We start from the raw sequence: 16324 nt of genomic DNA, 5'->3' as shown, positions 1-16324 counted from the left end.
TGTGCAAAGTGATTAAACCAAAAAGTACACGATTTATAAAGTTATTGGCTTCTAAAGTAAGGAGTCGACTCTGAATCGCTGAAACGAGTCGTTATAGGTTTCAAATCTTTTGCCCATCTCTATGTACGTCACTAGGAACACTTTGCATAATAATCTCCGCCTACCATCTTGAGAGAAACGGAACTCTGACCTGCCCCACCCCCCACACAGACGCACTGGTTGGTGTGATAGCATCATGTCGAGGAGACAGTGTGTTTTTAATTGTAAAGGCAAGTTTGTTTTATTTTCACTGCCAAAGAATGAAGATCAGAAGAACCAATGGCTAAAATTCATTTTCACCACAATACCAGAACAGAACATTTCACTGATGACTGCTTTTCTAATCTCGGTGAGTACAAGGCGGGATTTTCAAAGCGTTTGGCCATAAAAGAGGGTTCATTACCAACTTTATTTAGACCAACGAGCATCTCCGAATCACAACGCGAAGTATGATTATGAAGTTATGTGTCTGTTTTCTCCCAAGCATCTTATCAGTATGTGTGCTGTCTGCAGCCTGTCTGCGCTGATCGTCATGTACAAACACGTCACTAAAATGAAGTGTAACTCCGTGAATACTCAACGAAGAGACATGAGAGAGATATCTATAGAAAGCTTGACATGTCTACTTTAAAACTAAACAAGTGCTGCCGAAAACAGATATTCTGTGATAAAGTAATCCATATGAAAACAACGCGATGTCTGTTTTTCATGTCTCCCTTCGTTATATCTAATGTGACCCCGCCCCCGCGCTGAACGCGCTATTCAGATTCAAACTGAAGCGCGCGGCTTGAATACACCCACACAGAAGTTAAGCAGCGAGACTATTCAAGTTTTTTATTTTACTGTTTGCTTCGCGGTGAGAGGAATAAGACATAATTCACCCCAAACAGATGCTAACGCATTGTTTACCATGAAGTTGTGTGCGGAACAACCAATCAAAACTATGTCAGTTGACCAATCAGAACACAGTATGCTACCGAAAGGTGGGGTTTAAGGAAACTGAATCTTTTGAACAGCTTCGCGCGAACCGTTTGGGGATCTCTGAGAATTGAGGTAATTTTAAAATGATATTTTGACAAAATGACAATGTTATTTAACCTTGGATGGATTTAAACCTAATGTACAGGACTTATAAACAGTGATAGGAAGCTTAGAAATTTCATCTTACTGGCTCTTTAAGAATAAGGCTGAGAGCTGTGTCTCTAGGAACTTTCAATGTCTTGAAAATCTTCATAAAGAATACAATATTTATTCTCTTTAGCTTTTGTGAGATCTCTGTTGACATGTTTGTTACTCAACTTAAGCACATGCACATGGGTTGACTAATTATGACATAGCAGTACTATTAAACAATCTTATAACTCAAAAATATTACATTATATGTAGACAATATCACTTTTAATATGCCAGTGAAGTGTTATAGATGGAATTTATATATATATATATATTATTATTATTATTATTATTATTATTTATTAAAACGTGCATCACACAGCTCCATATATATATATATATATATATATATATATATATATATATATATATATATATATATATATATATATATATATATACAATTATTTTTATTATTTTTATTTATTTTTTCTAAATAGCTTTATGTAGCTTCCGCAAACTGTCGTGTGTGCGTTTCTGAGAGACTGACTTTCCGGTGGATGATGTAGGACGTATAGCGCATGCACGTGTGAGTCTTGTGAAAACAGTTTCTGCCTACACTGTTAGAAATTGCTGTAAAAAAAAAACGGCCACATTTTGACAGTAACATACTGTTTTTCTTTAAAACAGTGCATTCTGGGTAATATTAATCATTTTCGAGAAGGTACACTGTAAAAAATTGTGCCGTTAAATAACAGTAATTTACTGACAGCAGGGGTGTTAATTCACAGCTTTCAACCATTAATTTACCACTCTTATTTTTTTTACAGTACTTTACCGTAAATTCTACCATGGAAATTAACTCCACTCCCACTGCTAGCATTCTAACGATGTTAGTACTATGAACTTATTTCATTTGAGTCCACTGAGAAGGAACATTTCTTAATATAAAAATGCAAACACTTAATGTGTAGTAGTAAAGTAACTAAATGCATGACTTTTACTCAAATCACCGCACTTCATTGTCAGCTGTAGCACACATGTACGTGCTGAAGTACTTAACACAGAGATCACCACTGTATCAGTGACACCACATTTACTGTCTTTATATAAAGCAGCAGAAGATCAGAATTTGTGGCTCATCATTGACTGAAGCACAGGCTCTACTCTCCAGCACAATGGTGAACAACAAAACTACATTAAACTAACAGATATCTCTTGTGCAAACACATATAATACAGTCGAGTTCAGTATTTACTCTCATTATCAGTGTATGAAAGTGCAATTCAATTCAAGTTTATTTGTATAGCACTTTTTACAATAAAAATCGTTACAAAAGCAACTTTACAGAAAATTATGTTTCTACAATATTTAGTAGTAGCTTATGGTGGTGACTGTCAGTTTGTGCACGTTTGACAGGATTTTTAGAAAAAATAATACAAGATGTAGTCAGCCAGACGATGAACATTATTAATATTATTAATTAATAATTATTATATGATGCGGTCACACTTGTAGCAATATTTGTTAGTTCTGTTTGTTGATTCAGGGTTAGCATCATTTGAGTTCCTCTCAGGGTCAGCATCATCTCTTCTCAGGTGTTCTGGATCCAGACTGGAGCTTGTGTAATTCCTAGCCCGTGGCAAAACATAGAAACAAAATAGAGACATCATTAGCATAGCTGCTGATCCAACAAACTAAAATTTGTTTAACCCAAGCTAATGAATAAAAATGCAAATTTGATCAGATGCAACTACACTCACAATTTAAGAGATACATTATTCGAATGCTTGGCGAAAGAGATGCGTTTTTAATCTAGATTTAAACAGAGAGAGTGTGTCTGAACCCCGAACATTATCAGTAAGGCTATTCCAGAGTTTGGGAGCCAGATGTGAGAAAGCTCTACCTCCTTTAGTGGACTTTGCTATCCTAGGAACTACCAAAAGTCCAGCGTTTTGTTACCTTAGGGTGCGTGATGGGTTGTAGCGTGGTAGAAGGCTAGTTAGGTACGCAGGAGCTAAACCATTTAGGGCCTTATAGGTAAGTAATGATAATTTGTAACTGATACGGAACTTAATAGGTAGCCATTGCAGAGACTGTAAAATTGGGGTAATATGATCATATTTTCTTAACCTTGTAAGTACTCTAGCTGCTGCATTTTGGACTACATGTAGCTTGTTTATTGATGAAGCAGGACAACCACCTAGAAGTGCACTATAATAGTCCAGTCTAGAGGTCATAAATGCATGAACTAGCTTTTCTGCATCAGAAACAGATAACTTGTTTCATAGCTTGGCAATGTTTCTAAGATGGAAGAATGCAGTTTTTGTAACATTGGAAATATGATTTTCAAAAGACAAATTGCTGTCTAATATAACACCCAGATTTCTGACTGTAGAGGAAGTAACAGTACATCCGTCTAGTTGCAGATTGTAATCTACAAGATTCTGTGTAGTGTTTTTTGGTCCAATAATTAATATCTCTGTCTTATCCGAATTTAATTGGAGAAAATGATTTGTCATCCAATCTTTTACATTTTTAACACACTCTGTTAGCTTAGATAATTGAGAAGTTTCATCTGGTCTTGTTGGTCTAATAATATTACCAAGGGGCAACATGTATATTGAAAATAGAAGGGGACCTAGGACGGATCCTTGTGGCACTCCATATTTTACTGATGATAAATGAGATGACACCCCATTTAAGTAAACAAAATGGTAGCGATCGGACAGGTAGGATCTAAACCATCTTAGAGCCTGCCCTTGAATACCTGTATAGTTTTGTAATCTATCTATGAGTATGTCATGATCTATGGTGTCGAACGCAGCACTAAGATCAAGTAAGACTAGAAAATTAGATGCAGCCTTGATCTGACGCAAGGAGCAGGTCATTTGTAATTTTAATAAGTGCAGTTTATGTGCTATGGTGGGGCCTGAAACCTGACTGAAATTCTTCATACAGATCATTTTTATGCAGTAAGGTGCTCAATTGAGCAGACACAACTTTTTCTAAAATTTTAGACATAAATGGAAGATTTGAAATAGGCCTATAATTTGCCAGTACACTAGGATCTAGTTTTGGTTTTTTTAATAAGAGGCTTGACAACCGCCAGCTTGAATGGTTTTGGGACGTGACCTAAAGATAACGACGAGTTAATGATATTGAGAAGCGGTTCTTCGGCTACAGGTAACAACTCTTTCAGTAATTTAGTGGGTACATGATCTAATAAACACGTTGTTGGTTTAGATAAGTTGATAAGTTTATTTAGCTCTTCCTGTCCTATAGTTGTAAACCACTGCAGTTTATCTTTGGGTGCGATGAATGAAACTGAAGTGTTAGACGCTGTAGAATCTACATTCGCTATTGTATTTCTAATGTTATCTATTTTATCAGTGAAGAAATTCATAAAGACATTACTATTTAACGTTGGTGGAATATTTGAATCAGGTGGCGTCTGGTAATTTGTTAATTTAGCCACTGTGCTAAATAAAAACCTTGGATTGTTTTGGTTATTTTCAATGAGTTTGTGTATATGCTCTGCCCTAGCAGTTTTTAGACCATGTCTATAGCTGGACATACTGTTTTTCCATGCAATTCTAAAAACTTACAAGTTAGTTTTTCTCCATTTGCGTTCAAGACTACGAGTTACTTTCTTGAGAAAGTGAGTATTACTGTTATACCATGGCACAGTACGTTTTTCTCTGTCCTTTTTCAATTTGATGGGGGCAACAGTTTCTAATGTATTAGAGAAAATAGTGCCCATGTTGTCAGTCATTTCGTCTAATTCATGTGTATTTTTGGATACAAATAGCAGTTAAGTCAGATCATGCAGGTTATTTGCAAATCTTTCTTTGGTGGCTGGAACAATAGTTCTGCCCAGACGGTAACGCTGAGACATAAAGTTAATATCAGTTATACGCAGCATGCACGATACAAGGAAATGCTCTGTAATATCATCACTTTGAGGTACAATATCTATAGCAGTAAGATCGATTCAGATCGATATAATTAAATCTAGTGTATGATTAAAATGATGAGTGGGCCAGGTGACATTTTGCTTGACTCCAAAGGAGTTTATTAAGTCAGTAAACGCAAGTCCAAATGTATCATTTGTATTTTCAACGTGAATATTAAAATCTCCCATGATTAGCGCCTTATTAACTGTAACTAGAAGGTCTGAGAGGAAATCTGCAAATTCTTTTAGGAATTCTGTATACGGCCCTGGTGGTCTATACACAGTAGCCAGATCAAGAGATACATTAGTTTTCTTTTGCATGTCTGACAGTGTAACATTTAGCAGAAGTATTTCAAAAGAGTTAAACCTGTATCCTGTTTTCTGAGTAACATTGAGAATATCACTATATATTGTTGCAATACCTCCGCCACGACCAGTCTGACGGGGCTCATGCTTATAACAGTAGTTTGGTGGAGTAGACTCATTTAGACCAAAATCATAATTTGGTTTTAGCCAGGTTTCAGTCAAGCAGAGTACATCAAAACTATTATCTGTGATCATTTCATTTACAATTTGTTCATTTGCTTTACATGTTTCTAGTTTAATCACGATAAGATTTTTTCTAGATCCTACATTATATTTATATTTTGACCTCACTATTCTGGGAACAGACACAGTATTAATAGTTTTTACAGCGCAAGTACTTTTATCATTTAAGCGGGTGGAACAAAATTCATCATAATAGTTATTTGAGAATTGTCTTACTAGTCACATGGAGCGAAGTGTCCTGGAGATGTTGTCAGAGAGCAGCTCCGCTCTGATTCTGCTGGGGTGCAATCCATCAGCGCGAAACAGCCTAGGACCCTCACAGAAAAGATTCCAGTTATTAACAAATAGCAGTTTCTGTTCTTTACACCATGACAACAACCATTCATTTAAAGCAAAAAGTCTACTGAACCTTTCGTATCCTCGTCGATACCTGGGCAGTGGTCCTGACACGATGATCGTCGCCGCGGCGTCGTGCTGCGAACCGTCTCGATCAGGCTGCTGAAGTCCCTCTTCAGCGTCTCCGTCTGCCGCAGCGTGGTGTCGTTAAGCCCGGCGTGAAGCACGACCGCTCTGGGGCTCTCGTCGGCCTTCAGGATCGCAGGTATCTGCGCAGAAACATCGAGAACACGAGCACCAGGGAAACAATGAGTGTGCACTTTACCTTCGGCTAACGTAGCACGGATGTGTCGGACGATGGAGTCTCCGATGATCACAGCGTCGCATCCTGTCTCGCGGAGGGGAGCGAAGCGGTTCCGGATGGAGATCTCGAAGACAGGAGGGGGAGAAGTCATCGCCCGGGGCCCGGGGCCCGGCTCGTGTCCTCCGCTGTTGATGCACCCAGGGTCCGTGGTGTCCCGGCGTCGGAGTGAAGGACATCTGGGAAGATCGCGTCCTGGGTGCACTGCGGGCCTGTGCACAGAGACACACGGAGTTGACGTGGTGGGACTGTTAACAGCATGCTGTATACTTACCCCGGACTTGTGAGCGTCAGCCCATGATGATTCTAGTGAATCCAGTCAAATCTGCTTCTCCACGGCCTCGATCTCGAGCTGCATTCTGTGCGTGTCCCCACCTGCAATCAAAGGTAGACATTCATCCGCCATTAAAGCAAGTAACAGTGAGTACAGCAGTGGTAATGTGTGTGAATAGAGTATTAGCAATGTAAGCGCAGTTAGCTGCAACCAGGCCACTGATGCTAACGGGCTATAAGCTAATAGCGGACCCGGGAGATCAAAATAAAACTAGTGATAGCGAGGCGCTGTGATTGTTTTTGTTGCAGAATACAATAGAGGATATATTCACACGTTATATAAACGGAAACGATGGTGTATAAAATTCAATTTTAAGTTAAAAATAGTCGATAAAAATAATTTAGTGACGGAGCTCAAACGCAGTACAGACGCCAACAACAAACAGGAAGTGACGTGATGTGACGTAAAGTCAGACAAACCCATCCAGCATGATTTGGGTTTGGATGTTTTTTGTTCATCTTAAATGAACACTTATAATGTGTGCACACTACAGAGTGTTAGAGTAATCAGCTGAATCAGTGAAGTTAATGAGATTATTCTGTGATAATGTCTGAAGATTAAGAAAAAACAGCATGAAACATAATTTTACAGTAATGAACTGAAATTAATTTACAGGAAACAAATTGTAGAAAAACAGTTATTTACTGGCACCCCTGCTGCCAGTGAATAACTGTTTTTCTACAGTTTGTTGCCATAAATGAATGGTTGCCAGCAAAAAAAAAAAAAAGTGTTTTTCTACAGTTTGTTGCCATTAAGTCAAGGAAAAACAGTAATTACTGTAAAGCACTGTAAACTGTAAAATACTGTAAAATGTAGATGTCAGATTTACCAAATGAAAAAAGTTAATTTAACTAAAATATTTGTGAACATCCATAGAAAAAAAGTTATGCAAAGTCATACACTGATAAAGAGAGTAAATACTGAACTCAACTGTATTAATGTGTGTTTGAACAAGAGAGATCTGTTAAGTTTAATTTAGTTTTGTGGTTCACCATTGTGCTGGAGAGTAGAACCTGTGCTGCAGTCAATTTTGAGACACAAATTCTGATCTTCTGCCGCTTTATATAAAGACAGTAAATGTGGGGCTGCTGATACAGTGGTGATCTCTGTGTTGAGTATTTCAGCACATACATGTGTGCTGTAGCTGACAATGAGCTGCAGTGATTTGAGTAAAAGTCATGCATTTTGTTACTTTACTACTACACATTAAGTGTTTGCATTTTTATATTAAGAAATATTCCTTCTCAGTGGACTCAAATTAAATAAGTTCATAGTACTAACATAGTAGGGATGCTAGTTTTTAAACTCGAACTGTTTGAAGCAGTGGGAGTGGAGTTAATTTCCATGTTAGAATTTACGTAAAATACTGTAAAAAAAAATAAAAAAAAAATAAGAGCAGCAAATTAATGGATGAGAACTGTAAATGAACAGTACTATACTGGCACCCCTGCTGCTGTTATTTAACGGCACAGTTCTTTACAGTGTACAACAATTAGCAGAAGTTAAAGAACCATGTTAATTTCATTTTAAATTTGAAGCTTTGGCACCTAGGATGCCTTGAGGGAGAGTATCACAAAGGACTAATTTTCATTTTCGCGTGTGCTTACCCTTTAAGTATGCAGTCTGTTCTTATGTGATTTGTTAAATGTTTTAAATGTATTAGTGATGTTTCATCTGCCTAATTTTCAGATCTTAAGTAAAGGTCAGATCATTCAAGCAGATAGGTTTATACGAAGAGGACAATCTCTAGTGTCTCTGTCTCTGCCTGTAACCAAAGACATGGTGCCATCCTTCCGCTTTGTGGCTTATTATCATGTGGGATCGTCTGAGGTGGTGTCTGATTCAGTCTGGGTTGACGTGAAGGACACATGCATGGGAACGGTAATTCAGCTCTGGTGACAAAACTCTGTGAATTAATCTTAGCTTGTAAAGTTGATCGATGTTCTTCGATCTCCCAGCTTAAAGTGGAAGTTCACGATCCGGTCGATGTGTATGAGCCAGGTAAAGACTTTAGCCTAAGCATAACAGGAGATCCTGGAGCTAAAGTTGGGTTGGTGGCTGTGGATAAAGGTGTCTATGTTCTGAACAATAAGAACAGGATAACTCAAACAAAGGTTTGTAGATCAGCATTTAATCTTACCATTGTAAGTGAAAAGTAGTTACATTTTCTTACCTGAATATATTGCCATTTTCCTCTTTGACTTGTGTCTTTCCCCAACAGATCTGGGATGTTGTTGAGTCACATGACATTGGCTGCACAGCAGGAAGTGGAAAAGACAGTATGCAAGTCTTCAGCGATGCCGGCCTGCTGTTTGAGTCCAGCTCTGCTGGAGGCACTGATGTCAGGACAAGTACTTACATTTTTTAGTTTTTTCTGACATATTCAAAAACATCCATTTACAGACTTTTATAACTTGATTTGTATAACCTATCAAGGAATTAATCTCCACTTAGGGTGGCAAATCATGCCATTTTCGCAGGACACGTCCTGGCCAGGAATTTTATATTGCCAAAAATATCCTCATTTTGGCTTTGTTTGCACTGCACAGACCAATGGCTTCTTGTGCTTTTGAATCGCTTTCTTTGATGTCATACACCGATCAGTGCTGCTTTCCAGTCCAACAATAAAATGTACACGTATTTGCATCGCTTTGACCGTTTTCTGTAGGTACCACCTTCTCACGCACCACGATTGGTCGATTTACGTACAATGTCTGCAGGTTATTGGTCAAGTGATCATTACCATCATTAAGTATGTAAACAGGAAACCAAAGTCAAAACCTGGATGTTTTAGGCAATATGGAATTCCTGGCCAGGATGTGTCCTGTGAAAATGGCATGAATGACCACCCTATCTCCACTTTTGATTTTGTTCTTTTCCAGATAATCAATGCCAATCTTCATCACAAAGAAAAAGACGAGATATAACCTCAATAGTTCTTCTGCGTTCTCTATGTAAGAAAGTTGCATGCCATTTTTAAACAACTGTTCGATTGATTAATCAAGGTATAGCTAAAAAGCGTTATAGAAGGGCTGTAATCACAATTGACATTGAGGTGGACAAGTACCCCCCCAATATTAGAAGTGGCCAAACTGTTCCTCCCAATATTTGAAATTCTTGAACTTATCTGCTGCACTCCATTAGGCAGCGCTCTTGTTAGTTTGACAAAAACATTTAAAAGTTATACCTCCAGCCTGAAGATATCAGAGCGCAAAATCCAGCACAAAATGACAGTTTCATGTTGAAATAAGACAGTGAAATAAGATATGGAAGTTAATTATTTAATATCAGTCAACTGATTTGTTCATTAGAAATATGGCCATTTTGAGAGAGACAGAGAAAGAGAGGGAGAGAGAGAGAGAGAGAGAGAGAGAGATTAAAGTTGTGTTTGTGAATTACCTGCATCCATGCATCTTTCTACAAAAAAATAAGCTGTGAGTTTAGTTACTTAAAAAAAAAAAAAAAAAAGTTGTACTTTTTTTTGAGTACCGGTAATTTATTGTGGCGTTCCAGTATCAATAATATTGTATTAATAGAAACTTGTTGTCTATGGCCCACTGCCTTGCAACTTCTGTGCTCTGATTTGTGTGTGAGTGTGGGTGCATGTGGTGCATTAATTTATCTTTTTTTAATATACACTGCCATTCAAAATCTTTTTTCTCTCTCTCTTATGCTCCTCAAAGTTGTATTTTTTATTTTTATTTTTTTATCAAAAAAAAAAACTGAAGAAAATAATATTTTGAAATATAAAATTTTGGTTTCCTATGTGAATATTTATTTATGTGATGCACCACTGAATTTTCAGCATCATTCTCCACTCTTCAGTGTAACAAGATCCTTCAGAAATCATTCTAATATGCTTATTTATTAACAGTATTGAAAATGTTGTGTTGCTATTTTTTTATATTCTTTGATGATTAAAAGTGTAAAAAGAATAGCATGTATTAAAAATAGTAATCTTTTCTAACAATATACATCTTTATATCACTTTTTATCCATTTAACACATATTTGCCAAATAAAAGTATTATTTTCTTTATTATAGTATTATAGCTGCTGCAGGATGTGGCAGTGATGGCGTGAAGAAATAAACAATTTACAGACCCCAAACTTTTGAATAGTATTGTATACCGTAACCCAAAACTTTTATTTTGAATTACTAATGTTTTTTTTTTTTTCCTTCACTTTTTATTTAGCAGTGAATCTTGAAAAAAAGTATCACAGGCCACAAACATATACAGTCTTGTTCAAAATAATAGCAGTACAATGTGACTAACCAGAATAATCAAGGTTTTTAGTATATTTTTATTGCTACGTGGCAAACAAGTTACCAGTAGGTTCAATAGATTCTCAGAAAACAAATGAGACCCAGCATTCATGATATGCACGCTCTTAAGGCTGTGCAATTTGGCAATTAGTTGAATTAGTTGAACGGGGTGTGTTCAAAAAAATAGCAGTGTGGCATTCAATCACTGAGGTCATCAATTTTGTGAAGAAACAGGTGTGAATCAGGTGGCCCCTATTTAAGGATGAAGCCAACACTTGTTGAACATGCATTTGAAAGCTGAGGAAAATGGGTCGTTCAAGACATTGTTCAGAAGAACAGCGTACTTTGATTAAAAAGTTGATTAGAGAGGGGAAAACCTATAAAGAGGTGCAAAAAATAATAGGCTGTTCAGCTAAAATGATCTCCAATGCCTTAAAATGGAGAGCAAAACCAGAGAGACGTGGAAGAAAACGGAAGACAACCATCAAAATGGATAAAAGAATAACCAGAATGGCAAAGGCTCAGCCAATGATCACCTCCAGGATGATCAAAGACAGTCTGGAGTTACCTGTAAGTACTGTGACAGTTAGAAGACGTCTGTGTGAAGCTAATCTATTTTCAAGAATCCCCCGCAAAGTCCCTCTGTTAAAAAAAAGGCATGTGCAGAAGAGGTTACAATTTGCCAAAGAACACATCAACTGGCCTAAAGAGAAATGGAGGAACATTTTGTGGACTGATGAGAGTAAAATTGTTCTTTTTGGGTCCAAGGGCCACAGGCAGTTTGTGAGACGACCCCCAAACTCTGAATTCAAGCCACAGTACACAGTGAAGACAGTGAAGCATGGAGGTGCAAGCATCATGATATGGGCATGTTTCTCCTACTATGGTGTTGGGCCTATTTATCGCATACCAGGGATCATGGATCAGTTTGCATATGTTAAAATACTTGAAGAGGTCATGTTGCCCTATGCTGAAGAGGACATGCCCTTGAAATGGTTGTTTCAACAAGACAATGACCCAAAACACACTAGTAAACGGGCAAAGTCTTGGTTCCAAACCAACAAAATTAATGTTATGGAGTGGCCAGCCCAATCTCCAGACCTTAATCCAATTGAGAACTTGTGGGGTGATATCAAAAATGCTGTTTCTGAAGCAAAACCAAGAAATGTGAATGAATTGTGGAATGTTGTTAAAGAATCATGGAGTGGAATAACAGCTGAGAGGTGCCACAGGTTGGTTGACTCCATGCCACACAGATGTCAAGCAGTTTTAAAAAACTGTGGTCATACAACTAAATATTAGTTTAGTGATTCACAGGATTGCTAAATCCCAGAATTTTGTTTGTACAAAATAGTTTTGAGTTTGTACAGTCAAAGGTAGACACTGCTATTTTTTTGAACACACCCCTTTCAACTAATTGCCCAATTGCACAGCCTTAAGAGCGTGCATATCATGAATGCTGGGTCTTGTTTGTTTTCTGACAATCTACTGAACCTACTGGTAACTTGTTTGCCACGTAGCAATAAAAAATATACTAAAAACCTTGATTATTCTGGTTAGTCACATTGTACTGCTATTATTTTGAACAAGACTGTATATAAGCCTTGTGAAGCTTTAAGATTTTCAGCCAAGTGGTTCACAAAAGGGTTAATTTCTGGAAACTTAATTTGCTCACCAAACCACCTGGTGGTCAACGAGTGTAAACCAAGCAGATATATTACAGACAGAGGTGTAAAGTCCAGGGGTCAGAAAGTAAAAGTCCTGCCATATTTTTGTTCCACCCATGAACTCAGCAGCTGATTTCACCAGAGGAGGAACCAAGTCATTTCTTCCAAGTCACAAACGAGTCTAGTCAAATCAAGTCCTAAAAGAGTTAGAGTCAATGAGATAATTAAGAGACTAATTAAATGATGATTGTGCATTGGTGATGAACACCTGCTGTTATTGTGCGTTACAGAGGATCAGATGTCAATGTTGCATTGGTTAAAACGATGTCACCATCATGGAGATCAGTGTTTGCTTCAGTTGGGTTCTTGACGTGTGCATGAAATGTGCATATGCTGTCCAGAAAATCGCTACTAGCTGGTTTTACATGATGAAGTTACTATTAGGCATCAGCCTGTTTATTTCTGAAACAATTATATTTATTTTAACATATGTTCAGTTTTTAAATAACCTACCTTTTGAACAGCCACATGCAAATGAACCATTGGTTTAATAGTTGTAAAGAATTTTATTTTTCCCCATTGCAGTAATATTTGTTTAATAGGACTTTTTTTGTAGTTTAGTAATAGCTGAACATATTTCAACAAGCCATAGAGAAACATCTTCATGATGTTGATTTCAATGTTTTAGAAGACAAAAAGGGCAATTTAGTTTGCTATCTCAAGTTTTTAATTAAGCAATGTGTTAATATTTACTATGTAACACAACTGCAAGTGCTTAAAAGCAAATTACGTTAAATTATTAAAAGGGTCATGAGCCCAACTAAAGCAAACACTGATCTCCATGATGGTGGCATCAGTTTAGCCAATAAATCATCCGGTCCTCTGTAATTCTCAATAACAGCAGGTGTTTATCACTAAAGCACAATCATAAATCAATTAGTCACTTAATTATCTCATTAACTTTAACTCTTTTTGACTTGTGATTTGACTTAATACTTGCTTGTGACTTGAAAGGAATGACTTGGTTCCTCCTCTGGTGAAATCAGCTGCTGAGTTCATTACACCTCTGCCTGTAATAAATATATCTGTTTTTGTTGTTGTTGTTTTGCTTTCTTTGGCCACCAGGTGGTATTGTGAGCAAATTAAGCCTCCAAAAATTAACCCTTTTGTCATCCACTTCACTGAAAAGCAGTGAGGCTTCATCTCGCCATCACTATCCATTGGTAGATGGCCAATCAGTTTTTGAAGCCACCTGTCCACAGGCCTGTCCCAATAGCTACTTTTTGTTGGCTTATATATTGCCCCAGAAATAGCCGTGATGAACAATATTATTGTCATTTTAAGACCATTTTATGGCACTGACTATATGGTGATAATATCTATTCAGACTGTCAGTCAGTGCAATAGGTGATGGCAAGAGACTGTAATCTTTTATGTAATCACCTCCAGCGAACAAATATTCTGGCATTGAGAAAGAATGCTGTTTGGATGGATTGAAGAATATCGAGGATTTGAGCATCACCTGTCAGTATCGGGCATCTTTCATTGTGGATGGAGAGGAGTGCACACAGGCTTTCTTGCACTGCTGCAATGTGACAGCCGACCATCGCGAAAAATCAGTTGAAGAACAGATTCTAGCCCGCAGTAAGAGCATTCTCAATAATAGTCTACAAATTTCTATTTAAACTCACTCTTGCAAATCTGCTTGAAGTCAGATCGTGCTTCAGGTGTTTCTTGAGAAGGATAATTTACCCCAGAGATGTCACAAGTTTTGGTTCTACAATTACAGAAATTATTTTGTAAAAAGTGTTGGTTTTGTTTTACATAAATATATCAACCACTCTTTGACCCTCAGGTGAATGCGAGGAGTTTGTCAATTCGGATGACATTGTGACACGTTCACTCTTCCCTGAAAGTTGGCTTTGGGAGGAAGTGGTTTTGCCCAAATGTTCCTCAATGAACCGCCAGTGGTGAGTTTGACCTGCAGTTTCCAACAGTAATTGGTCAGCCAGTGATGTTTCTGCTTTAGTAAAAGATGATCTCTCTTTTAGTCAAACAACCACCTTACCCAGGGATGGACTCAAGCTGAAAGACTCTATAACCACCTGGGAAATCACAGCCATCAGCTTGTCCAGCACTCATGGTACACACTCTTGTTGTAAACAATTTGTTGATGTGAACACATAAATGTAATATTCACAGCCATTTACAATCTTATGTATTGCATTAGTGGCATGCTGCTGATTACCCCATACAATAATTTAGTTGTGTGTTTTCTCTGGATTCTTTGGTTTCACAGGACTGCAATACATGCTCTCTATAAAAATGTTCCTCTATTTTTTTTCTCTTAAAAGGTATCTGTGTGGCAGATGTCCGTGAAATGACAGTGGTGAAAAACTTCTTTATTGACCTAAAGCTGCCATATTCAGCCGTGCGCAACGAGCAAATTGAAGTCAAGGCCATTATCCACAACTTGTACAGCACAAAAGTAAAGGTCAGATTGAAAGAATGATTTGCCCATCACACAGGCCCTCAGCATGATGACAGAATTAGCTTTGGCCACTATCAGCCTGTAATTATTCATAAGGAATATCTGAGTTTCCTTTCTTCTTGCAGGTACGCGTGGAACTGATGGAAACCAAAGACATCTGCAGCCCGGCTAGCAAGCGAGGAAAGTTCTCTACCACTGTGACAGTAGATGCTAAATCATCATACTCTGTACCTTTTGTGATCGTCCCATTAGCTTTTGGACGCCACGCCATTGAAGTGAAGGCAGCTGCTGCAGGACATAGCAGTGATGGAGTGAAGAAAAATCTCCTAGTGGTGGTAAGAAATTGAAGCCTTTTGATCAAATAACAAGACAGTTCATTGCAGAGTGTACACTGTAAAACCCAACAAGTTACATATCTCAAAACATTTGAGTAAACAGATTGCATTGGCTTAAACCATGCAAGTTTTAAAACTTTGCAATTAAGTGATTCATTAAGTGCTGATAGAGCATTAGTGAAGAACAGCTGCTGTTAACAAGCAGAATCACTGAAGAAAAGAAAAACACAAGAACTACAACTGAATTCAGACACAGCCTTAGATGAAATCAGCCGAAATAAAATAATTAAATCCCTCAAGATCTGATTAAACAACCTAGATTATTAAACAACAATTAATATAAAGGGCTTTCCAACAAGTTTATGTTCATACATGGACTCAGACGGTCAGTCGGTCACTATCATACAGTATACAAAACTCATCCATTGCTCCCAGCTTACATTGCTGCATGAATAAATACTACAGGTGAATTGTCCATTTTTTAATTTTATTTTTTTTACATAGCATTTTATTTTTGCTATGTTGCTTTGACTTTAGATGCTTTTTTTGTGATGTTCAGAGATTTATCTGAATATTTTGTTAATTTTCACCATTGTTGAGGTATATATGCTGATTCTTGATGTCTGTGTGAATGATACTGTAGATAAAACATTTGTGTATAAATTGTTTAAAAACTACTTTTAATTAACAGATTTTCACAAAACTGTTGGCTATTAGAATTTTTTTTTTTTTTTTACTAAAGTCAATATAATATCTATTTTTTATGAAATCAGTCAATTAAATGATAAACGTTTTCATAAATAGTACAGCCAACTCCTGATCACATTCATTCTGAAGGACAGACATTAAGATCCCAACTAAAGCAAACACTGATCTCT

At 37.3% G+C, this 16324-nt stretch overlaps 1 protein-coding gene across 1 annotated transcript in view; it reads left to right on the top strand.

Moving 5' to 3' along the window:
* The window catches only part of LOC113097118 (complement C3-like), a 40206-nt gene that overhangs the window by 8409 nt on the left and 15473 nt on the right, over positions 1–16324 (top strand). The window contains exons 13-21 of the mRNA XM_026262319.1: positions 8377–8568; positions 8646–8801; positions 8909–9038; positions 9570–9641; positions 14070–14264; positions 14476–14590; positions 14672–14763; positions 14975–15114; positions 15237–15446. Of these exons, the coding sequence (XP_026118104.1) occupies positions 8377–8568; positions 8646–8801; positions 8909–9038; positions 9570–9641; positions 14070–14264; positions 14476–14590; positions 14672–14763; positions 14975–15114; positions 15237–15446 (1302 nt within the window). The remainder of the gene's footprint in view (positions 1–8376; positions 8569–8645; positions 8802–8908; positions 9039–9569; positions 9642–14069; positions 14265–14475; positions 14591–14671; positions 14764–14974; positions 15115–15236; positions 15447–16324) is intronic.

Source organism: Carassius auratus, unplaced genomic scaffold, assembly GCF_003368295.1.
Source record: "Carassius auratus strain Wakin unplaced genomic scaffold, ASM336829v1 scaf_tig00216111, whole genome shotgun sequence".
NCBI classification, from domain to species: Eukaryota; Metazoa; Chordata; class Actinopteri; order Cypriniformes; family Cyprinidae; genus Carassius; species Carassius auratus.
The sequence above is the reverse complement of the archived record's forward strand: the minus strand, read 5'-3'. Positions and strand labels throughout refer to the sequence as shown.